The 25,968-nt window shown below is 49.1% G+C and overlaps 2 protein-coding genes across 3 annotated transcripts in view; one reads left to right on the top strand and one right to left on the bottom strand.

Annotated features, from left to right (window-relative positions):
• PTPN23 (protein tyrosine phosphatase non-receptor type 23) overlaps positions 1 to 7,895 on the bottom strand; it is a 46,661-nt gene extending 38,766 nt beyond the window's left edge. The window contains exon 1 of one of the 2 annotated variants that reach the window (XM_061587220.1): positions 7,525 to 7,895. In XM_061587220.1, the coding sequence (XP_061443204.1) occupies positions 7,525 to 7,608 (84 nt within the window). In that variant the 5' untranslated portion in view covers positions 7,609 to 7,895. The remainder of the gene's footprint in view (positions 1 to 7,524) is intronic. The other variant, XM_061587219.1, reaches the window with a different exon arrangement.
• Positions 7,896 to 22,198: 14,303 nt separating this feature from the next.
• Positions 22,199 to 23,131, top strand: LOC133365388 (cyclin-dependent kinase 5 activator 1-like). Its single transcript, XM_061587204.1, has one exon. It carries the CDS (start codon positions 22,199 to 22,201, stop codon positions 23,129 to 23,131), a length of 933 nt encoding a protein of 310 aa, XP_061443188.1.
• The last annotated feature ends 2,837 nt before the right edge of the window (positions 23,132 to 25,968 follow it).

The raw sequence follows: 25,968 nt of genomic DNA, 5'->3' as shown, positions 1-25,968 counted from the left end.
GACTGGCATAGTACAGGCTGACTGCCAAGCCCACTGAAATCACTGCCGCCGCTGAACTGACCTGTGCTACAAAATGCGGCTGGAGGCAGGAATGATGTTGGCTGTGACTGCCATTTCAGTCTTTGGATGAGCTGTCTGATTTCTTAGTGCTGGCTTCCTGCTATTTTATCTGTATTTCCATTGTATTTATGTGTTTTAATGTAAGCCACCTTGAAAGAGTTGACTCTCAGCAGTGGCAAGCAAATATTTTAAATCCATAAATTAACCAATCATTGCCTGCTACCAGAAGGCAGAGTGAAATTCAGAAGCTTATCTGTTCCCATGACAAACCAAGCTGACCCTGTTACAGCAGGTGCAAGGGACCTTTCCTAAATCCTGCAGCCGCATGCACTTCTGGGCAACGCTTTGGTGGTGGCTGGGCCAGAGGCAGAGCAGAAAATTAAGGGTTTTTCCTTTATACTTTAGGCTAGTTTCTACACCCAGCCCTCTCTTGTCCTCCACTCAACCAAGAAAGAGGCATGAGCAGAGTTCTAGGAGGCAATAACACTCAAAGAGGGTGCAAAGCAGGGTCAGCGAGGGGCGTGGCCTGTGCAGAGGGGGCATGGCTTGGGGAGATTCTCAAGTGCTAGACAGAGATGCTCAGGGGCAGGCACGAGGTTCTCCACTTCTGTATTAAAGAGATCACTTAACCTACATCATTTTCATTGTCCCATGCCGGTCATGGCCCAAGCTTTTGCCCTCACAATAGCCCTGTGAGTTGGGCTGTTTATTTTATTTATTTATTATTTGATTTATGTCCCGCCCTTCCTCCCGGCAGGAGCCCAGGGCGGCAAGCAAAAGCACTGAAAACACTTTAAAACATCATGAAAACAGAGTTTAAAATACATTAAAACAAAACATACTTTAAATTTTAAAAAAAGCTTTCAAAACTAAAGATATTAAAACATATTAAAACAAAACATGTTTAAAAACATGTTTTTTAAAAAAGAAATCTTTAAAACATCTTTTTTTTAAAAAAACAGCTTCAAAAACATATTAAAAAGCAATTCCAACAGAGACGCAGACTGGGATAAGGTCTCAACTTAAAAGGCTTGGTGAAAGAGGAAGGTCTTCAGTAGGCGCCAAAAAGATAACAGAGATGGCACCTGTCTAATATTCGGGGAAGGGAATTCCACAGAGTAGGTGCTGCCACACTAAAGGTCCGTTTCCTATGTTGTGCAGAATGGACCTCCTGATAACACGGTATCTGCAGGAGGCCCTCACCTGCAGAACGCAGTGATCGACTGGGTATATAAGGGGTAAGATAGTCTTTCAGGTATCCTGGTCCCAAGTTGCATAGGGCGTTGTACACCAAAACTAGAACCTTGAACTTGGCTTGGTGGCAAATGGGCAGCCAGTGCAATTGTTTCAGCGGTGGTGTGACATGTTGGCAATACCCTGCCCAAGTGAGCAGTCTCGCTGCCACATTTTGCACCAGCTGCAGCTTCTGGACCAATCTCAAGGGCAGCCCCACATAGAGTGCATTACAGTAATCCACCCTAGAGGTTACCAGTGTGTGGACAACAGTGGTCAGGCTATCCCTGTCCAGAAATGGCCAGAGCTATCTTGCCCGCTGAAGCTGGTAAAAGGCACCCCTAGCCACTGAGTTCACCTGGGCCTCTAGCAAAGATGAATCTAGAAGCACCCCCTGACTACAGACCTGCTTTTTCAGAGGGAGTACGACCCCATCCAAACCAAGCAACTGACCAATTATCCGAACTCAGGAACCACCAACCCACAGTGCCTCCGTCTTGTTAGGATTCAGACTCAGTTTATTGGCCCTCATCCAGAGTTCAGGCAGCGGTCAAGGGCTTGCACGGCCTCTCCCGATTTAGATGTTACAGAGAAATAGAGCTGGGTATCATCAGCATACTGCTGACACATTGCCCCAAAGCTCCTGATGACCACTCCCAAGGGCTTCATATAGATGTTAAACACCATGGGGGACAAGATGGTTCCCTGCAACCCCCCACAGCACAACTGCTAGGGGGCCGAAAGACAATTACCCAAGGCTAGGCTGGGAGGCAGTAAGTGGCCAGAAAGCTTCATGGCCTGGACCTCCCTGGTCCTAGCCCAACACTATAGCCACTCTAGCCACACAAGAAGGGACACTTCCATAAAATGAATGAAAGCCGCTCTTAAAAGGCTGCTGATATAACATACGAGGCTTACGCAGGTATGACAAGCAGGCAGGCTGCGTGTGTAACTCCTGCAGATCTATCTGCAAGGCTGGTGCTCAAGTGGCCCTGACCATAACCAAGCAAGCAGCCCCCTGGGATGGCAAAGGCAGCCAACTCCCAGAGCAGGCCAGCCAACCTGGAGAAGAAGGCCACCCAAATTTGGGGGTAATGATGCCATCTCATCTCATCTCATCCCAATTAGCTTCTCTGGGATTAAAGCCTATTTTGCTGACCACAAAAGACCGCATAGCACGCTGGCAAGCAGCCCAAGAGGCAGCTTATGAGAAGACAGCTCAACGCAAAAGGGAAACTGAGGTAGCAGGCTCCTGCCCAGGATCCCAGGTCTGGCACTCTGCCCAACAAACCAGACAGACTGGCAAACCTTGTCTACTGTCTTTCATCCTTGTGCCAGGGCTCCGGAAAGAAAAGTTAGCAAGGGATGGAACTGGAGGCAATGTCAACGGAAGCTCTGTGACTTTCTGCTCCGTGGAGATGTTTTCTTATGATAAAGCACCTCCATAAAATATCCAGGGAGTAGATAACAATTTTAAGGGATGTTGGAGTCAGGCCTTTCAAGCTCATGTTGTGTGTGTGTCTCTCTCTCAGACTACAGGCATGTGTCACCCAATAGTGTATCTTCTCAAAAATTCACAGAAAAAAGAATCTGTGGGCCTGCAGATGTTGCTGAACACCACCTCCCACCACCATCCCTGACCGTTGGCCATGCTGGCTGGGGCTGATGGCAGTTGGTGTCCGACAACGTCTGGAGAGCCACAAGTTCCCCACGCCAGTGCCAAGGGGTTCCCAGGCTCAGGGCCTTTGTACTATGTGCAACCTCTGCCTCTGATATGCAATGGTGTGTGCATACACACACACACACAGAGTCATTTTCTTAAGTAAGAGGCAGGAATAGCAAGGCCACTTCCTTGTTGATTGCCACCCTCTCGCCAGCCATCAGCAGACTGACTCAGCTCCTTTCCTTTGGAGCAGAAGCAACAGAACAGGCAGTCTCAGCCAAAACTGGCTATTAGAGATGACTGGCATTTTACTCCTTGAAACTGGTTGCAGTTATTGCTGTTATTATCATACAACTACTGAATTTTCTCAGGGTAGGAAAGCAGTATAAATGTGTTATAAACAGATAGATCACATGGAATGTTCCTGAAACTTTAATGGAAAGCTCAGCTTTCATAGCCCTCTTGCTCAAAATAAGATATTAAACATAAGTCTACAGGCTTAGAAACTCTGAAATATTTTGGGGGGGGCAGGGGGAGAAGGAGACTAGGGAACAACCTATAGGAAGCTATCTTATGGTGAGTCAAACCACTGGCCTACCTAGCTCAATATTGTCCACACTGGCCTTTCCCAATCTTCAAGTCCCCAGATGTTGTTGGACTACAACTCCCATCAGCCCTAGCCAGCATGACCAGTGGTCAGGAAGGATGGGAACTGTAATCCAGCAACTTTGGTGTAAAAAAGCTGGTCTACACTGACTGGCAGCTGCTCTCCAACGTTTTAGGCAGGAGTCTTTCCCAGCTCACCTTCAGATGGCATTAGAATCCCTCATGAGGCACTCCTCCTGTCATGTGCTACTGAAATTAAAGTAATGAGAGATGTGCAGTTAAGTGCTCTTGCACAGCTGCTGGCTTGTGCAGGAGAATTTCCCAAAAGTCTATACCACTATTTTTTTTTTAAGCTCATCTGATTTTTAGCAGCCAACTCTTGACACTAATTGTCAACACTTAAAGTGGATCTATTGATCAAAAAGTCAGCCTACCTTGTAGAAAGAGAAACCCTTTCCCTCTCTCCCCAGGAATAAAGGGGGAACTTTGCCCTCTTCACGGCAACAGCCTTGGATCAAAGAGATCATCTCCTTGTTCCAACAAGAAATTAATCTGATGCTTCTGTAGTGGTCTACTGGACTCAAAACTCCCACCTGACCCCAGCCACAATGATAATGGCTGGTGTGCTTCCATTCAGGTATAAGGTTGCCAAATGACCATAAAAAACCCTTCCTGGCCTTCTTCTATGTCTTTCAAAGCAGCGCAACATGTAAAAAACAGCAAGATGGGGTTTTTCCTAGCACAGAGGTAAGTACAGAAATCAAGTGGTGACTAAAGGCATATGAGAAGCCAGGAACAAAGCAGGCAACCCAACTAGGACAGAGGCAGACAATGGATTCAAAATTGATTTTATACTTGCTCAACAGCTGGAGTGAAAGCCAGTGTGGTGTAGTGGTTAGAGTGTTAGACTACGACCTGGGAGACCAGGGTTCGAATCCCCACACAGCCACGAAGCTCACTGGGTGACCTTGGGCCAGTCACTGCTTCTCAGCCCCAGAGGAAGGCAATGGGAAACCCCCTCTGAACACCGCTTACCATGCAAACCCTCTTCATGGGGTTGCCATAAGTCGGGAGCGAGTTGGAGGCAGTCCAGTTTCCAACAGTTGGAGACCAACTGGCAGGAAGCTGTTCCTGCAGCAAAGCAGCAGTGTCAACAACACGCAAGTGAAAGATACAAGACAGCTCACGATCTTCTAGTTCATTCTACACTGACCACATGCTCTGCAGAGGATTGCACTACATGTCTTCTTATGCTATTAATACAGAAGTTCCTCATGGTGGCTCGCCTTTATCCAGCTGAAAGTAGCCACACAGCACAATCCTACCTAGATTTACACAGAATTAAGTCTCTCCGATTTCACTGGGATCTCCTTGGGAGGAAATATGCACAGGATTTCATTCTCCTCTGGTCCAAATGTCTCCACTTCCTTATACATTTCACCCTGCATCAAGAATTCCATGCCCCCAGCTTTCCACCACATGCTGGTCAGTTTGTTTGTATTCACCTTACTTAAGAGGCGATGATGAGAGCTGGATGTAGTATTCCTAGTGAGATCTCTAGATCAAAGAGTAGAATCACCACAGCCCCTTACCTTGCTCGCAAATGTTAATACAAATACACCTTCCAAGGCTCACTCTTGAAGCCATCACACCTGTGAGCAACCAGAGACATCTGAGCAATTGAGATATTTTAAACTTAGCAAGGCCAGGAGAGAATGCAATAATAGGACACTTGCAAGTCCAGGGGGGAAAATACTTGCGAAGAGTTACTCTGTCAGAAACAGGAAACCTCTTGTGGGGTTCTTCTAAAATTCTCTCCCCTCCACACCAAGGTGCTGTTTCAATGGCACAAGTGAATTCAGTGCTTCTGTTCCCAAGCGCAATGTTTATGGCAGATGCCTTGGAGTGCATCTCCCATCAGTCCCAGCCAGCATGGCTGCAGTCCAAAACATCAGGGGGGGGACATACTAGGTTAGGGAAGACTAGCCTGAGGGCCATTTGTAGAGGGCCACTGGCAATCTGCATGGGTTACGGGGGGTACAATAGCAACACACCCCAGTGTTATTAATCGGGCTAATATAATTTGGATCCAGGCAGATATGAAGACAAGGAGAAGGAGAGGCATGGAAGCCAGATTTTGGCTGAACATCAGGAAAAACCTAACTGTTAGACTGGTACAACAATAAAGCCAATGACCTAGGGAGGTGGTGGGCTCTCCAACGCTAGAGGCCTTCAAGAGGCAGCTGGACAACCACCTGTTGGATATGCTTTAATCTAGATTCCTGCATTGAGTGGGTGGGGGGTGGACTGGATGGCCTTATGGACCCCTTCCAACTCTATTATTCTTTGACTCTATGATTCTGTGATCAGTCATTCCTTAGGGTCATGAAAGCAGGCCAATTACAGACAATGAGTCAGGAGCTGAGTAAACAGCTTGCTGATCATGCATCAAGACTCAAGGCCCTCACACGCCCACATCTCATCCTTCTCTCTGTCATCCCTGTCATGCCTCACAAACATTCTTCCTACCGTGACAAGGTTTCCCCTTTCACCAAATTGCACTTCAACCACCTCTCCTGATCCTTTGATCATTCTTATTTCTCAAGAATCTTCTTCAGTGACAGACTAAGACATTAAGGGAGCATATTTGATTCCTTCATTTTGGTCAGTTACCCCTTAGCCCAGCAAAGGTTACAACGTTTAGGACTAGGGGGCACGAGAGAAGTATACATAAATTTTACATGGTGTGGGGAGAGAAAAATTTCTCTCTCTCTCATCCAATGAAGCTGAACAGCAGGAAGATTAAAGAGAGAAAATACTTCTTCATACAATGCACAGCTACCTATGGAATTTATTTCAACAAGATGTAGTCAAGGCCACTAATTTGGGATTATTTTTCAAAGAGGATTTGATAAATTCACAGAGGACAAGGCTGTCAAAGGCTACCAGTCATGATGGTTATGGACTAGCTTCAGTATTGAGGGCAACATGCCTCTAAATGATCATCAATTGCGTTCACATCCTGTTTGCGGGCAACTCAGAGGCATCTATCTGGCCGGCCGCTGTCCAGGATATGGTCCAGGATGGGCCTTTTTAGTCTGATCCAGGCTCTTCTTATGTTCTTCATCAATGAGGATTCCAGCCACCCACCCACCCGTGTGTCCCGGCTAGCCTGCCTCCGCATCCCGTCTATCCTCCAGGGAACTTTGGTCTGTCTTCCCAAAAGGATGTGAAACACCACTTTAGAACCTCTTTAGTCACCTTGATGTACTGACAATTGTGAAAGGAGAGAAATGTTTCCCTCCCCCCACTCTTACAAGCTTAAGAATGAAGCCACATTACAGCCTCCAACCACAGAACCAGAATGAAGCCCCACAATTGTGAAGCACAAAGAGATCTTCTGCATGCGGCCTCAGAAACAGGTCCCCAGCCAGCAAAAAAAAAAAAAGAGCCTGCCTCTCCCAGCAAGGCTACAGGTGTGTTTTGCTTACCGATGCTGGCGCCGTCCTGAGCATTACGCGAGCACCCCGCTCCAGTCACACGCCGCCCTGCAGCACCTTTGCCCCGCTCTGCACCGACCTCGCCCCTCTACCTCAAGCAAAGTGTCCTCACCGTCTTGCACATCTCTGCCCCAAAGCTCCCCCTCCCCTAACCCCCCTCTCCTCCTCCAGCACCACCCCAGACCCTCATCTCCTCCCCACAAAACGAACCCTCCCCTACATTGTTCCCCACAAGACACTGCCCACCCCAGCCCAAACGTGCCCCACCCCTCCCTCATAAGCCCCGCCCCCTTATCCTCACAGTTCCCCCTCAGGGCTTTATCCCCACCCCCAAACACTCAGCCCCCCCACAACACCCTCCCCACACCCCATACCCACCCCCCACCGCCAACTGCCCCACCCGCTAAGACCTCCGTCTCCCCCCCCGTCACCCCTCAGGCAAAACAAGCCCTCCCCCCTCACCTTCTTGACGGCCTGGTGGAAGCCGAACTCTCCGGCCTCCTTGAGGTCCAGCCAGATCATGGGCATGCGGGGCACGGCCTCCATCCCGCCCGGCCTCTGCCTCTCCCTGCGCCCCAAGCAGCGACGGGGAAGGCCCGGCAGCCGCACCAGCCAGGCCCCTCCGGGCGGAGCCGAAGCCCAGCCGAGTCCCACCGAAGCCGGGCCTGCGCGCGCGAGCGGAGCGGGGGTTAAGGGGACACCACAGAGGAGCCTCCTGCCCTGCCTTGCTTGGCTTCCGGCACCCCGCCCACTCGCCCTCCGGAAGCCGCTGGGCCGCTCGCCGCGGAGCCTGATGGGAACTGTAGTTCTGGAGAGTGCGCCCCTCTTCCACCCCTCCCTCCGCGAGTCTGGAGAGCCGTGGGCTCTCAGGATGTTGCAGGCTTGCGACTCCCATCATCCCTCGCCATTGGCCAGCCGTGCAGGGGCCAATGGGAGTTGCAGTTCAGCAGCCCCTGAAGAGGGCTAGAGGTTTCCCACTGCTGCTGGAAGGAGCGGAATAATTGATTGATTGTTTAACTGGGTTTATTTCAAATTAAACCAGAACTGTCACTAGAAGCTAAAATGATGAAACTGGTTATCATACTTTGGACACATCATGAGAAGACCTGATTCACTAGAAAAGACAATCATGCTGGGGAAAACAGAAGGGAGGGAAAAAAGAGGAAGGCCAAACAAGGGATGGATTGGTTCCATAAAGGAAGCCACAGACCTGAACTTACAAGATCTGAACAGGGTGGTTCATGACAGATGCTCTTGGAGGTCACTGATTCATAGGGTTGCCATAAGTCCTAGTCGACTTGGAGGCACATAACAACAACAATTTATTTATTTATTTATTACTTTTATACCCCTCCTTCCTTTTCTTGATAGAAATCCAAGGCGGCTTACGTACAGTTCCCAGGCGGTCTCCCATCATGGCACTGACCAGACCTCAGCAGGGTGCTGGCCTCATGTGCCTTCAGACCATAGCCTGGGACCACCATATTTATATGCCATCTTTCCATGGTGACCTGTGCCAAAAGTGGCATAACAACAAACACTCAAAATAAAAGCACTGGGGTAAGGGTGGGAACACAGCAATAAATTCAAATAGGACAAAAATAAACAATTTGGCAAACATAAAATAAATTCCATATTAAAAAAGAAATAATCTAGACTTAAATACATAAGTACAAACAAGAAAGTCAACAGAGCTCCAGGTGTGCATCTTGCTGCACTCCATGGCACCTCAGCAGCTGGCTTAAATCTACTTCAGAGGGAAGGGAGTCATCTCACCAGGCCGGATGACTTATAGCTGGCTCCCTCTTCGCTCCTCCACAGGAGACCAACGGCTGCAAAAGGGAGCTTCAAAGGAGGACAGAGTCTGGGATAAATCTGGTTCACTTCTCAGGCATCCATGCCTGGGGAAAAGGAGGAGGAGCAGGTGGCCATGTTGCAAGGCACTCTGGCCTAGCCACACTCCTTATATTGTTCTCATCTAACAAAGGAGAACAGGGAAAAAACTCAAGTTTGGCCCTCACAGGCTGGTCACAGCTTCAAGCCTCGCCGTGAGAGTTCTCCAAATGTGCGGCTTCCCTCAGGGAGAGACCGCATGGAGTGCAGGGAAGGGAGCCAACATCTGGGTCCCTGCAGGTATGTGTGTTGTCAGGCTCCAACAGCCATCAGCCCTGCCAGACAGCACAGTCAACGGTGAGGGACGATGACCGGAGCTGGAGTCCAGCAACATCTGGAGTGCACCTCATTGGCAACCCTGCTTCCTTAGCTTGGAAAAGTTACTTTTTTGAACGACAACTCCCATCAGCCTAATCCAGTGGCCATGCTGGCTGGGGCTGATGGGAGTTGTCGTTCAAAAAAGTAACTTTTCCAAGCTCTGTACCTTACCTAGTTTTCTGTTCTGGGCAAGCAGTGGCTGAAGGTGGCCCCAGTGTTGCTGGGGAAGGGGACCTGCTCCAGGTTTTAGTCCGAACTTCCAAGGAGCTGTCCAAGGTGCTTTAAGCAATGGGTTGGTCCCATTGCACTATGTGGAGCTTACTCCTGAGTAGACACATCTTGGATAGCTCGTTTATTTCATAATGTCTGTGAACAGCATTAATGACAACAGCACTATTCTTGTTATTTTATTCTGCTTCTGTTTTCATGTGGCGTGGGTGGCCAAGGTGGTGATGTGGCTGGACTCTGACTCCCATCATCCCCAGCCAGCATGGCCAATGGTCAGGGATGATGGGAGCCGGAGGCCAGCAGCATCTGGAGTGCACCGTGTTGGCTGCCCCTCAAGTGGACAGTACTAGACTGGAAAGACCAATGATATGGCTTGTGATAAAGTAGGGCTCAGAAGCACATGTTACCAAATTCTTCCAAGCTACTCGGGAGGTGGATTGGACTGTAAAAGACCAACCCAAATTATGTTTGCATTTTTACAAATTTGTAGGGCAGTAGAATATCTCAGAGAGGAGGTCAGGTCTCCTGCTCCCCTGGTGCACTAACTATAATTGCCCAATTTCCCTGCTTTGTAAAGTTTGATAGAAATATCTGTTGGCTACAGGTAAGTTCTTAAACCACAAGGATTTCTTGCCTATTTGTGAATAGAAATAGGGGTAGAGAGTGTGTGAGAGAGACAGTGTGTGTTTTTATTCAATTTACGAAAAGGATTACAGTGGAAGACAAAACTGTAACAATTAACAATAGCACAGTGATAAGGTCTTATATGTTGTTTCGCTTTACAAATTATACCTTATTTTATTTTTCAGATGTTGTATGTCCACAGAGGAGTTCAAGTGTTTCACTCAGACAATGATCGAACAAGGAGCTTAATAAAAAGAAATGCCAAATCATTTTATATTGTCTTGACATTAGTCTTTCTGTATTCCAATACCCAGAGTCCCCTGGGAAGAGGAACTGACTGTTAAATTACAGCTCTGTGAGGGGACAAAGAGTCTCCTAACAACTCTTGGCACCCTTAACAAACTACTGAACCCCGACAAGACCGAGGTGCTGCTCGTGGGAGACAAGAGAAGGTTAGGAGATATAGACCTGGTGTTTAATGGGGTAAAATTGCCCCTGAAGGACCAGGTCCGCAGCCTCGGGGTCATCCTTGACTCCCAGCTGTCCATGGAGGCTCAGGTCTTGGCAGTGAGCCGGGCAGCTTGGTATCAATTACATCTAATACAGAGGCTACGACCCTACCTTCCTGTCCATCTGCTCCCACGGGTGGTACATGCCCTGGTCTCCTCTCGCTTAGACTACTGTAATGCGCTCTACGTTGGGTTACCCTTGAAAACGGTCCGGAAATTACAGGTGGTACAGAATGCGGCGGCACGTTTGATTAAGAACAGCCGCCGCTGTGATCATATCACTCCGGTGTTATAAGATCTACACTGGCTACCAGTTGTTTACCAGGCCCAATTCAAGGTGTTGGTGTTAACCTTTACAGCTCTATACGGTTTCAGCCCAGTTTATCTGAAGGAGCGCCTCCAGCATCACCAAATATGCCACCTAACGAGATCAGCCTCACAAGACCTTCTCTCGGTCCCGCCAGTTAAAACAGCTAGGCTGGTGCGGACCAGAGAGAGGGCATTTTCGATTGTGGCCCCCACCCTCTGGAATTCCCTACCCTATGACACCCGCCATGCCTCCTCCCTGGCAAGTTTCCACCGAGTCTTGAAAACCTGGCTATTTAGGCAGGCCTACAGGACTCTTGGGGCGGACTAGTTTTCTTTTGTTATAAGATGTGGGTGGTTTTAGATTAATTAGGGATTCCGGTTTTGGTTTATATTGTATATGTTGTATATCATTTTATTATGTACGTCGCCTAGAGTGGCCGTTAACTCGGCCAGATAGGCGACTCAGAAATAAAATTTATTATTATTATTATATACAGTCCTCAGGATTCTTTGGGGAAGCTGTGATTGTTTAAAGTTGTATCATACCATTTTAAATGTATAGTCCGGATGTGGCCAAGGTTATAAAATCATACCAGGTAGTAAACGAAATATTCTGTTTTCGCATGATCTCTCAAATGGTGAGTTATATATTGCATAGGCACCACAAACTGTACCTCCTGTTATAGTTTTAAGGCTGCAAGTCTTAATCTTAGTAATATTTCATAAACTTTAAATACAGTATCTCTGTAGCTGAACCTTCAGCTGTTTGTATATTTCATTTCTGAGATATCTGGCTGCTACTAACAAAATGTATTCATTCTTTGGAAAGAGGGTTCATGCTGAAATTTTCAAAAACTGATAATGAACGCTGCAAAGGATCTTTATGGTATTCCCAGTGACAGTGGTGTCCATTGGGACTGATAGGGTGGAAGGCACGGAGGCCAACAGCAGGTGGCGCCAGAGACAATGACAGGCAGAGCCAACTTAGCTTAGTTTTGCCCCCATCCTCTCCCTGCTGAGTTCTACAAGGACAACCCTGAGACTAAGGAAGAGGGAGAAGCTGACAGCCAGGGCCACCCCTTAGACTGGTTGTAAGAAGGCAAGCCGGGGGGGGGGGTTGGGGAGGCAGTGAATGGACCAGCCTCCACTGTGTAGACATCTCTTTAGTTACAATGCATCAGGAAGAGGCAGCTAAATCACTGTAGAACCACAGCTGCCGTTAGGCATCTCTGCTTCCATGCTACTTCCCTGACTCAAGATTTGTGCCAGCCTGACTAGTGTGAAAAAACATCTGTGCATCTGTGCATCGCTTAAAAAAAATCACAACTGTTTGTTGACACTGATATGCACGACTTGCTAAGCCATATTGTATGCCAGTTAGTCAGGTTGATTTCTTTCCCCAGGTCACAGTTTTAAGGCCGCAATAAACTTTAGATACAGTATCTCTATGGCTGAAACCTGAGTCTATTAATAAAGTCTCAAAAGTTGTTAATGCTTGTATTTGTGTGTTCCTTTACTGCCTTCTTGGATATAAAACAATACACTTGGTATTCAGTAGTGTAGTGGCAAATTCAGAGGTGCGGGGTTCTTTCATGATAGTCACAGTCACACCCCTTCCTCTTTTTTTGCTGCTGGGTTGAGAATGAGATTCTTGTTAATGCCTGCTCCCACAACAACACAAGTCCCTAGGAGCCAGTAACCACGGAAGAGGAGAGTGTTAGTTATTGAAAAGAGTCTTCTCAGTGGCTGACTCACTTCCTTTCACTCTGATTGGCTTCAATCAGCAGGAAATGAAAGGAAGCATGTTAGAGGACTCTTCTCAGTGGCTAACACTCCCCTTGCATGCTGATTGGTTTGTAGGATGCTGGAGACATAGGGCCCCTGCTGCTCACAAAAAAGTAAGAGGTCTAAGACCCCCTGAGATCCTGGATGACTACACCAGTGTTAATATTAGTATAAATACAGCCCAGTTAAAAACAAGTATATTTTAAAATTAAGGACATTTTCCCATTTTTGAGTTTGGCCCTCAAGCACCCCAAACAGTGGCGGCTGGTGGCTGCATGTCAGTGGGGCAGGGGCAGCGGAATCCACTCTGGGTTTTTGTCTGAACATTCTAGGAGCTGCTCTAAGCCATCAGCAACTGTCACTGACGGGAACAGAATACTGGGAATCTTCCTTGTTTGGGTACATCCTCCACTTTCTAATCTAAAACAATGCTTTCTTGCCTTTTACTGATTCCTTGGATGCCCTTCCTGTTTAACTGCAGTGGCATCCCTCTGGAATTGTGGCACTTCTAATAAGCCGTGGCATCCATTTTATCTGCACGCCTATTCTAGATGCACAACGGTGACAGAAAAAGAGAGGCAAATTCCATGATAGGGATTGTTGGGTAAAGGACTGAAAATAAAGCTGCCAGTTATTATAATGCTTTTATACAAATTCATGATGCAGCTGCCTTTGGGATACTATATCAAACTCAGTTGATAACCCATCTCAAAGGGGACGTGGCAGAGCAGGAAAAGGAGCAGATAAGGGCAGCCCAAATGATCTGGGGGTTGGAACAACTTTCCTCTTTGAGGAAAGACTAAATAATCTGTGCTTGCTCACTTTGGCAAAAGATGATGGCGGCAGGGTAAAGGATGACAGCAGTACAGGTTGATAAAAAAGAGTATAGTGGGGAGAAAGTAAAAATGTAAAGAAGTTTGTTTCGGTCAAAGACCAGCAAATGGAAGGTACACAACATAATCATAAAATGTATAATTACAAAATGGCAGTCCACCAAAAATAATAAAATAATGAAATCTTTTAAAATCTCCAGGCCAACTTTTTCCTGCGGGTGATGGCGGCTACACAGAATTTGGCTGCCATAATAGTGACCCGTGGTTCCCGATCTGCCAAGAGTTGGTGCACGACAGATGACTCAGGGCCTCTGCACATTTTGTACATGGGAAGATAAATAAAGGTGTCACGGAGATCTCGATATAAGAAGCTATATAATATAACATGGTCCACTGATTCCACTGCCCCGGACCTGCAGGGTCCCCGTGGGTCATAGGGGACTCTCTTATATCTACCTTCCAGGAGCGCTGAGGGAAGTACATTGAATCTCGCGAGTGTGAACGCCCTTCTATACTTAGCAATGCTCAGGTTGGCTAAGTAATCCGCAGGCGCAGGGAAAGCGTCACTGAGCCATAGGTTGGGAAACACTGCTACTAAACTCAAATTATTTTGCAACAGAAAGCAGCCGAGTCTTTTAATCTGGATGTTTTTATAAGGTTTTGCCACATGTGTCTCTGGGCTTGATTCTTTTTCATTTTGATTAAGGTTTTATAGCATTTCTTAAGTTCATAATACTCAGGGGGCACAGAAAGTAGATCAAGGATTCTGTATGACTTGTACATTTCCGTAAAGGAATTCTTAAAATCGATACATTCAAAATCAAACCAGGATTTGGACTCTAGGTGGAAAGCTCAGAATTTTTTCAGTCGCTTAGAGGACAGCTGACTGTAAAGGGAGCAAGTCACCTCCTGAAAGAGTTCTACGACTGTTTCAGGGGCCTCAGCAGTTATTATAGCCTCTCGCAGGCATTGGGGACCCTCTGACTGAAGAAGGTTTGTCATCTCCTTGGCTAGTTTGGGAGTCCATTTAATACGGGAGTCCCGGTGTTCCGCTAGCAGATTTAACACTGGGACACTGGCCAGCTGAAGTGGTTCATCTCCAAGATTACGGAGCATCAATAGGGGTAAGTGGTCACTATCACCACGTACGCCTACACGGCAACTTGACACAGAGTTCAACAGGTTATAGGAAACCATAAAATAATCGATAGTAGAAGCCCCCGAGTTCGTTACAAAGGTATATTCGCTGCTCCTGTTGCCTCGTACACTCCCGCGCAATATCACCAGATCTAGAGTATTTGTCATCCATAGTAGACACTGTCCCGCAAAGTTGCATTTCAAATCTTTAGCCTGTCTAACAGGGAGGGGGTGGGCCGTCTCCGGTTTCGGGGGGACAAGATGGAAATGGGAATACAACGCTTCATCACTGGGGCCAATTCTCGCATTAAAATCCCCGGCCGCTATGACATGGGCAAGGGGAAATTCCCTCGTCAGCCTGCTAATAAGCACCTCCAGCTTTCCCCAGGGGGCCTTGATTTCCTGTTTCCCAGATTGGGGGGGGGAAGTATACATTAATTAGTAATAGGTGGCGTGCGGGGGATTTAAGCAACAGGGCGATCGCGATATTACCCAGTTCCCCAATTTTCCTAGTGAGTATTCCCAATTTGGTCGAAACTAATACTGTAGACCCCCTTTAGGACATCCCCCCGGCATTGGGGATTGCATCGAGGGAGTATGCGACGAAGCCGCTCACCGCTGGCTCTTCTCTCAGCCAAGTCTCCTGAATAAAAATGATGTCATAACTGTTAATATATATAAGAAAACTGGATCAGAACACTTATTAGCCCAGCCTGCAACGTTCCAGGATAACATCAATAGTTGGGCATGCCTGGTGGGCTTCTGTCAAAAAAGGGGTGAGAGACTTTTCTACCATGCCGAGTGCGGGGCTCGCCTTCTCACCGGGGTCTGAAGTGAAGTCTCGGATGTCCATCTCCGATTGCTTATCCGCGGTTACATGTAATGGATTTTTTAAAACCTTGAGTTTCCCACACTCTGCAGTGTCTTCTCCTAAGAACTCGATCTCCTCCAAACGTGGGCTCCATCTGCTGACATTAGAGCAATATCGGGCCGGATTCTTGCTTCGGGAATCATTCCAGTTGGTTACTAATTCAGGTGTGCCAAGTTCGTTTGCCTCCAAAATTATCATCTCGGTCCAAGAGGGGGTCGGTTTAATCTTTGTTGGATTTCTGTGGGTAGAGGGACACGTCATGGGGGCCTCACTATACTCCCATTTATTGGCCACATGGTTGATGTCTGCCGAGACCTGGACGCATTTAGCTCCAGGCATCCTTTCTTGCGGTAGCTTCCGGTCATTCAGGTACACCTCCTTTTGGGCCAAAACATTGTGTTCCTCATCTTCTCTTGGCACCGCACTTAAAATCCTGCCTGTGTTTTGATTGAGAACTGTCAAGCGGGTTTTCAAGTCCTCCAGCCTCATTAGTATCTCCTTTTGTGCCTCCTTTGGTAATGCTCCAAACGAGTCCAGGAGCCTGTTTTCTTCGATGTCAAATGGAGTTGCCTCGTTGCTGGGAGAATATCTTTTAATTACATCCGTGCCATCCTGAATCCTCTTGTGAGGGGTATTCTTCCACTCATTATGTGGGGAAGGAATTTTTTTACAGGGGCCGGGTCTGATTTGATTCATTAGCCTCCTCTGCGTTTTCTCCAGCATACCACTGCCTGCGCAGGTTCGGGGGACGTGGGGAGAAAGTGGAGATACATTTGTCTCCTGCTGTTCATAATGCCAGAACCCAATGGGCTTATCAAAACTGATTGGCTGGAGAGTCTGGATTTCATCCCGTAATGCAAAATCAGTGTATGGAATCTGCTGCCACAAGCGATGGTGGCAATAGCCACAGGCCACTTGTTTGGATGGCTTTAAAAGGGGGGGGGAGGTTGGACAAATTAATGCAAGAGGGGAGGCCTGTGGATGGCTTTTTGGGAAGGGCTGTAGCTCAGTGCTTTGCATGCAAGTGGCCCCAGGTTCAATCCAGGTGTTTCCAGGTAAGACTGGGAATATCCCCTACCTGAAACCCAGAGGAACCGCTGCCAGTCAGTGTAGACAATACTGAGCTAGACAGACCAATGGTCTGACTCACTATAAAGCAGCTTCCTATGTTATTCAAGTATCCCTTTATTCAGAAACATGAGGACTAGAATCATACTTCTATCTTTTTGGAATGGAACATAGGCTGTGCTGTACCACTGTGCTATGTGTGCAAAAGGTCTTGGATTCAATTCTTGGCATCTCCAGGTAGGGCTGGGAATTCTGCCTGAAGCCCTGGAGAGCCACTTCCAGTCAGTGCTGATAACACTGAGCTAGATGGACCAATGGTCTGACTCAGTATAACACAGCTTCCAATCTTCTTACGTTTTCGCTGTGGTGACTCAGTGGAACCTCCATGTTCAGGAGAAGCAGTATGCTACTAAAATATGAATTGCTGGGCAGGAGCAGTGGAAGAAGGGTGCTGCCTTCATGCTCTGCTTGTGGCATGTGCCTGTCATAAACAGAATACTGGAGTAGACTGGCCTGATCCCACCAGGCCTCTCCTTATGCTCGCATGTTGGTTGGACTAGATGACTTTGGTTTCCCCTTCCAGCACCGTGAGATTCCATATAATTCTTTCCTTCTCTTGATACACTCACAGACCATCTTTGTCCTTTTTCACTGTAGCATCCTCCAGACAAGCTGTTGGGACTCAGCTCTGCAATCCCTCTATTTTTGCCATGCAATTATCCCCCATGAGGCCAGCCCACAGGCTATTATGCAACTCGCTCCAAATCTAAAGTGTCTTATTTTAGATATAGGTCTCTCTCTCTTTTTTTTTTTTTAAGATTGTTTTCTTGTTTGTATACTCAACCCTTTCCCTCCCCTTTCTTTTCTTGGCTGACACAGGCGACACCAAAATAGAAAAAGCAAACAGAAGGCAGGAGCCTATTTTTACTGATTATGATTTAAAAAAAAAAGTTAATTACCTTCAAATGTCAACTCCCTGGTGCTGATCCTTCTAGATCATCCAGGGCTAAAAAGAAGACTCACGCAGGGAGGCTGAAGGAGGTTAAACATTACGTTTATACTCAGTTCATTTCCAGATGACCTGTTCATTGAGCGTTCATTCTGATTTGTTTGCGGGGAGGTTAGACGAGGTTGTGTCAAGCAAATGTTCTCCTGGTGCATTTTCCTGATAGTTTCCTTCTTTCAGAAAGTCTAATTTTAGGGGGAAGCGGGTATGTTGGGCAGGACCTTAACTGTGCAACCAGAATTTGCCAGTATGTGACTGAATCCCACCCAAAATAGTGATAGCCTGGGAGGCCCTTGGGCAAAGGTGCTACTTGGGCTGGACCTCAGGGCCAAACTCTAGAGTCCCACGGCCTGGGAGGAGTGGAGGGCATATATCCACAAAGAGAGCAGCCCATGTTGGGGACAGCAACAATTTTCATTGGCGATCACTCATGGCCGAGTAAGATTGTCTTCCAAGATAAGGTCTTTAGCGGTGGGTCCGTAAGTGACTGTGGAGGCCAATTCTGGATCCACACAGCCTCCCACAGTGAGGACACAGGTTTCCAAATGGAAGATGGTCACGATGAGGATTTGCTTGACGTGCCTTCCGCTTTGCTCGTTTGTCCCTTTCACCCTGTACTCGTGCTTCTTCAAAGTCCACAGCACCTTTGATAATAGCCAATCTCCATTTGGGACGTTCATGGGCCAAGGCTTCCCAGTTCTCAATGTTCATGTTACATTTTTTTAGATTCACTTTAAGAACATCTTTAAACCTCTTTTGCTGTCCACCAATATTCCGTTTTCCATCCTTAAGTTGGGAGTAAAGTAGCTGCGTTGGAAGACGGTGATTAGGCATTCGAACAACATGGCCGATCCAGCAAAGTTGATGTTGTAGGATCATTGTTTCAACACTGGTAGTCTTTACTTCTTCCAAAATGCTAACGTTAGTCTGTCTCTCTTCCCAAGTAATTTGCAGAATTTTCCGGAGGCAGCATTGGTGGAATCTTTCAAGAAGTTGGGAGTGGCGTTTATAAATGGTCCATGTTTCACAGGCATACAGTACAGTGGGTAGTACAATGGCTTTGTAAATACGCATTTTGGTCTCCCTGCGAATATCCTGATCCTTGAACACTCATTCGGGAAACTGCGGCACTCGCAGAGCTCAGACGATGTTGAATTTCAGCATCGATGTCAGCTTTTACAGAGAGATGGCTGCCAAGATAGGGGAAGTGATCAACATTCTCCAACGTCACACCATTAAGCTGGATTGATGGTGCTACAGAGGCTTGGGGATCAGTATCCTATATATAAAGTGGGGCAACCAGTTGCAAAACATTTCATCATTGAGAGCCACAGCCTGTTGGTCTTTTCTATAACAGCTGTAGAGATGCCAACAGATCCAGCAGCATTGACTAAGAGGGAGGACCTCTGGATATACTCCCTGGACACATTGGCACTACTTGGCCTTCACCTGGAAGACAGTACAAACGTCACTCCACTTCTGCAAATGAAGCTCCTCTGAACACTCCATCCTCAAAGCTCTGTAACTGCCACCTTGTATTGTCCCCAAGTACAAACCTGCTTAGTAACTTAGATTTTATTCCTGTGCTTGTGATGGTGCTATGATTCAATTGAAGTTAAAATGCAAAACTGCACAAGCTCAGAAAATGTCTGTCTTTCTTTTTAAAAAAAATCAGGGGTGGTAAATGGGAGGGCAGGGGTTGCCCTAACATCACATCTCATGAATGTAGAAGCCGCTGTAAAGCATGGAATGGCAGGGGGCAGGACAGCGGGAGATGAGAAATGTTTATTGTGCATTACACAATGGAAGTAATACATAGGATAAGCCAATCTGGTGCCCTCCAGATGTTGATGGACTCTAACTCCCATCATCCCCGTCCATTGGCCATGCTGGCTGATGGAGCTGATGGTAGTTGGCATCATCTGGGGGGCACCACATTGGCTAGCCCTGGTCAACACTATTAGCCTTCGGACGTAGGCTGTTCCCAGAAACACAAGCAGAAGGCATCTTGCTGAAACTGAGCAGGTACAGTATAGGTCTTGTCAGTACCTTGATGGAAGGCCACCTGTGAACCAAGGAATCCTGCATTGAGTTTTGTTTATTTTATTTATTTATTATTTGATTTATATCCCGCCCTTCCTCCCAGCAGGAGCCCAGGGCGGCAAACAAAAGCACCAAAACTTCAAAACATCATAAAAACAAACTTTGAAACACATGTTATAATTTATAACATATATACTATTATAATATATTGTAATACATAAATTATTAAACAACAACAACAATATATTTGTATGTGTCTGTGCGTGACTGCTTGTGATATTCTTCCCTGGCTGGCTGGTTTTGGATGGAGAATTCAGGACCGACTGAGCCTCAGGGCTGTTTATCCAGCTATGCATACCTCCGGTTACGGCGAAGGGTTGCAGCTCAGTGGCAGAGCACCTGCTTTGCGTGCAGAAGGTTCAATCCCAGACAGCATCTCCGAGTAAGGCTGGGCGAGACCTTTGCCTGGCAATCTGAGAGAGCAGCTGCCAGTCAGTGCAGACAATACTACGCTTAAGTAGGATGCAGATAAACTGGAACAGGGTCAGAGAAGGGCATCGAATGATCAGGGGACTGGAAACCAAGCCCAATGAGGAGAGACTGAAAGGACTGGGCAAGAGACTGAGGAGAGATAGGGTAGCACTCTTCGAGTATGTGAAAGGTTGCCACACAAAGGAGGGCCGGGATCTCTTCTCGATCGTCCCAGAGTGCATGACACGGAATAACGGGCTCAAGTTGCAGGAAGCCAGATTTCGACTGGATATCAGGGGAAACTTCCTGTGAGAGCCATACGACAAGGGAACCGATGCCCTAGAGCAGTAGTGGGCTCTCCGACACTGGAGGCATTCAAGAGGCAGCTGGACAGCCACCTTTAACACGGATTCCTGCACTGAGCAGGGGGTTCGACTGGATGGCCTTGTAGGCCCTTTCCAGCTCTCCCATTTCAAGAGTCTCTGGATGGCCCGGTGCTCCGACGCCGCAGAAGGCCCTTCCTCTCTGTGTTCCCATTCTTGCGTCGGGGCGATAGGGGGAGCGCGAGAGACGCCTCCTCCCCGGGGCGGCGAGGCTGCCGTCGGGGGCGGCGCTGAGCGGCATCCCCGGCTGCGTGCCGAGCCCTTCCTTCCCGCCCCTCCTCGTCCTCCTGCCCCCCTCCCTTTGCATCTCATTGCTTCATCCCCATCAGATGCTGTCAGGAAGGCGGCGATTCCAAAGGCAGCGGCCGGCCGGCGACGAGCGCAGCAGGAAGATCGGCCGCTCGCTTCTGGGCGCTCCCGCGGCCCCCGCCCCAAGAAGGCAGAAGACGCGCCGCTGCTGGCGGAGGAGGGTCTCGGGGCTCTCCCCCCTCCTTTATCCAGTCGGCGCTTCTCCTCTCCGCTCGTTAGGGCGGCGGCTCCTGCCTCCGCGCCTCTGAAGCAGACCGGTCACCCCAGGATCCTTTCGACGGAGCCGCAGAAGCGGCGACCAGGAGCGATGGCCGCAGCGGCAGCGTCGTCGGTGGCAGCTTGCAAAGCCGGGATTTGACTCCCCCCCCCACCTCGCGGCCCCGATCCGGCGGCGCCGTTTGCAAGGAGAAGCCTTCGGAAGGGAAAAGGGGGGGACCCCCCTGCCCACCCGCCCAGCCGCGGCGGGGAGCGCTCTGGCTGAAGGCAGGATGAGGACCCCCGGCGTGCTGTGGCCCTCTGGGGACCGATCGGAGAGGAACAGCTAAAGGGGGGGGGAATACAGGCTTCGCCTCCCTAGGAAGGAGGTCAGTGGCATCCTGCTCCCCAGACGGGACGGGGGTGGACAGAGAAAAGGGACATTGATTTCCACCGACCCCGGCTGGATTGCATCGGGGGTTTGCAACGCCACATTTCCGAAGCAACGATTTTTTTGGGGGGGGTGAGGAGATATCTCCGCTCCCCACCCCCTGCCTGGAATAGCGAAGATTTCCCGTGTCTGACGCTCATTTTCCCCTCCCCCTCTTTCCAATCCTTGCAAGAGGTCCATTGGAGGTTGCGAGGCCGGCGCTCCCGTCCGGGGAATTGCTTTGCTCGGCGCGCCGCGATGCAGCAAAACCTCCGTCGGGCTGCAGCCGGGCAGCCCTGAATTGCCCCAGGGGAGGGGAGCTGGGGCCGGGTGGGGAGGGGGGAACTGCAGGAGAAGCTGCCGCAAGGTTGCAAACAATGGGGAGGGCCAGAGCTGCGGCGGCGAGTCTTGGGGAGCTGGCTCGCGCCAGGGAAGGGAGACCTTTGGCCAGGCCACGTGCTGCTGATCCCCTTGCCGCGGGCCGGTGAATGTGCTCCCAGGGGCCAGGCTGGGCCAGAAGATCCCCCCTCCCTAGGAAGGATTAGGTCATGAGACACTGCTGGCCCCTGCTGGCGAGCCTGGTGAATTTGCTGCGACTGGCCACGTGGTGGGATTGGCCTTTGCCCCTGGCTTGCTTTGACTCAGCCACTTGCTCGCCCACCCTTTCCTGGAAACCTGGTTGAGTGTTCCCTCCTTTTCCTTCCTTCCTTCCATCCCTGCCGGCATGGGGACGGTGTTGTCCCTTTCTCCTGGCCTCCGGAAAGCCAGCTTCTATGACGATGGTTCCTCCAGTTCTCTGGCCCACTACCCAGGCCTCGCTGGCGCCAAGGGTGGCGGGCAGAAGGTCGAGAAGGGCGTCAAGAGACACTCCATGTTCATCCCGGCCTTGACTTGGAAAAGGCTGGTGGCGTCCACCAAGAAGAAAAGCTCCCGGGCTGGTGGCAAGGGACCCGCCAACAACAACTACCCGCATGCCAAGGACGTGGCCCAGCTCAACCACGAGAATGTCAAGAAGTCCCTCTCCTGCGCCAACCTTTCCAGCTACGACGGGAGCGAGCCACCCCTGGCGCCCCTGAGCTCCAAGTGCATCTCTGCCGCCTCCACCGCAACGCTCAAGCCTGGGAGCACCGGGGGTGCCTCCTCATCACCCCGCCGGGTGATCGTCCAGGCATCCACCAGCGAGCTGCTGAAGTGCCTGGGCGAGTTCCTCTGCCGCCGCTGCTTCCGCCTGAAGCACCTCTCGCCCACCGAGCCCATCCTGTGGCTGCGCAGTGTGGACCGCTCCTTGCTCCTGCAGGGCTGGCAGGACCAGGCCTTCGTCACGCCTGCCAACGTCGTCTTCGTCTACCTGCTGTGCCGCGAGATGATCGACGGGGACGGCGTGGCCAGCGAGCACGAGCTCCAAGCGGCTCTGCTCACCTGCCTCTACCTTTCCTACTCTTACATGGGCAACGAGATCTCCTACCCACTGAAGCCCTTCCTGGTGGAGGCCTCCAAGGACGCCTTCTGGAATCGCTGCCTCCGCATCATCAACGCCATGAGTGCCAAGATGCTCCGGATCAACGCAGACCCGCATTACTTCACTCAGGTCTTTGCTGACCTCAAAAACGAAGGCAACAGCAAGCGTGAGGACTTTGTCCGCATCTTGGACCGGTGACTGGTTTTTCTGGCAAGGCCTGTGGGTCTGGTTGGTACTCCTTTGTGGTCCCTGGTGGGATGCTGTTACTGTTCCTCTGTTGGATGGACGTCTTCTTCTGAAGCCAGAAGGAACTGGCCAAATCTTTTGCCAAAACAGACAGTCGCTTTATCCTCTGCAGTGACTCAGGCAACTGCGTTAAGGCTCAGCAGTGGTGTTGGTGGAATGCCGGTGCAGAGAACACCATCCTGTCTGGGCTTTTGTGATGGAGCCGAGGGAAGGAGAAATCCCCAAAGGCAGTTGGACCCCACAATGATTTCTGAAAAGGCCAAAGGTGCCTAAGGGGTTTCCTTTGTCTCCTTGTGTCTGTGTGTGTTTTAAAGCTCTTTCGTTTTACGTTCTTGGAACTGCCAAAAAACATTCTGGAAAGAAAAGATCCAAGGATCTTTTCTTTGGGTCTCAGAGGCAGACACAGCCAGACACAAATCCACAGACCTGCCCGGCCACCTTGGCCACTGATTTGCTGCATTAAGTAGGGAGGTGTAATTTGTACTTCAGAATCTGGCTTTTTAGAAAAACATGAAAAAGGTATGGCTCCTTCCCTCTTATTTCCAAGAGCTTTTGTATGGCTCTGTAAAGAGCCAGCATGGTGTAGTGGTTAAGGTGTTAGACCTGGGAGAGCAGGGTTCGAATCCCCACATAGCCACGAAGCTCACTGGGTGACCTTGGGCCAGTCACTGCCTCTCAGCCTCAGAGGGAGGCAATGGTAAACCCTCTCTGAATGCCGCTTACCATGAAAACCCTACTCATAGGGTCGCCCATAAGTCGGGATCAACTTGAAGGCAGTCCATTTCATTTTTTTGTATGGCTCTGTGATCCTGCTGGCCTCACTCGATTCCCACCCCTGCCTTCAGCCCCTGATCCCTTTGTGACCCTACTGGAGCATCATCCAGGTGGCTGCATCATCCTTTGAGTCAGGAGCAGGGAACCTTTGGCCCTCCAGATGTTGCTGAACTGCAACTCCCACCAGCTCCAGCTAGCATGGTCAATGGCCAGGGATGATGGGAGTTGTAGTTCAGCAACATGTGCGAGGGGCAAACTACAGCTCCTAGGATTCTATGGGGGAAACCATGTGCTTTAAATGTATGGTGTGTGCACAGGCTCTGTGTTGGGGAAGCAGCAGACATCCGTGCCTTCGAAGTGGCTGTTGGGTGCCCGAGAGTGTCAGTGACACCAGTTGGTCATGGCTGTAATTGGCTGGGCTGCCTGCCAGTCTCCCAGACTCTGATCAGCTGACCCTTCACCCATGTCTTGATTAGCCCGTGCTGAGACCTTTTTTATCGGCTTCTTGTCCAATCAGCTGGGACCACGCTTACTCCCAGTGTCATGGCAACAATGATAGGTACACAGGCCGCATAACTAGGAAAAGAGGCAGGAGCCCAAACTGTGTGTGGCATCTAGTCACCCATAGCATGGCTTCTGCCCCAAGGAACCCTGGGAATTCTAGCTGAACAGAGGGAGCGTCCTTCCATTGAGCCAGGCACCTATCTCAGGCAGAGGTTCACCCGTACCCCTTTGCCTGCTGCCAGATCCTGATCCTCTGCAAACTCCTAAAGTTCCCTGGGTTGCTTGAGGGAAAGACCATGGCACTTAAACTTGATGGATGTAGGAAGCTGTCTTATATCAGATCCTTGGTCCATCTCGCTCAGTTGTCAACACTGACTGGCTCTCAGACAAGGAGTCTCTTCCAGCCCTATCTGGAGACCCCAGGGATTGAACCTGGGGTCCTTTGCATGCAAAGCAGGAATGCAACCACTGAGCCACAGCTTTTCCTCAACACACAAACACACAACACAACACACACACACAAAAGCTGGAAGCAGCACTAGCCTGCTGTGTTTAGGGAGAGAGGGAAATCGACCTCTTCCTCCCCTTAAAACACACACACACACATATATATATAATTTATCTCTTGCTGATTTCCATGGCAACTGGCAAAATTTAGAGATTGGAGCTGAATCACCAACAGAAAGAGGCTCCATATGTGTTTCCATTAGAATCTAGATTTTAAAAAAATCCATTGTATTAACTCTTTCACCGGATGAAAGGGCTTCTTTATTAAAGGACAAAACCTTTCTTTTCCACAGTATGAAGTATTTCTATGCTAAAAGGTGCCAAATACCAAAAGGTGTCTTGCTCTCCCTGAAACCCTTCAAAAAAGAAAGAGACCCATTGGCCTTGCAGATGTTGTCAGACCCACAACTCCCTGGCTGTATGGCTCAGGCAGAGGGGAGTTGTGAGCCCAGCAACACTTGGAGGGCCACAGGTTCCCCATCCCAGGTCTACTCTGATTGGTAGGAAACCCACAGGATCCCTTGGAGAGAGAGAAAGAGAAGCCAGTTTTTCCTAGAAGTTCACACATGCTGTGTTGCTAACTGTACACATATAGTTTTATACATGAGAGTAGCTGTGTCTGTAATATGGGCTGTGGGCCAGTGACTTCTTTTTATAAAAGATCCAAAGTTTGCAACTGTAGAGCTCATCCAGATAATGGCTACTTCTAGGCACCCCGATCTAGAATCAGAGCATCTAGGCAAAGCCAGGAATCACTTCCCCCCAAGACACCCCCTATCTTGGGTGACCTATTTGGATAGCAAAGCCAGGCCTGTGTGTATTCCATGACTGCACCAAACAAGTACAGAAATTAGTACTGGCACCAAATTAAGCATCTTAAGAACCTCCGCTTTTTTTTTTTTAAAAAGCCACGTTTCTAGTCCTTATGGGTCTGAAGCTACACTTGAACCTACGTAAGCCCCATTTGTGACCTTTTTCCTAATTGGCATCATTTTTATGAGTTG

Source organism: Rhineura floridana, chromosome 10, assembly GCF_030035675.1.
Source record: "Rhineura floridana isolate rRhiFlo1 chromosome 10, rRhiFlo1.hap2, whole genome shotgun sequence".
In the NCBI taxonomy this organism is placed as follows: Eukaryota; Metazoa; Chordata; class Lepidosauria; order Squamata; family Rhineuridae; genus Rhineura; species Rhineura floridana.
Note: the sequence above shows the minus strand (reverse complement) of the source record. Positions and strands in the feature narration are given on the sequence as shown.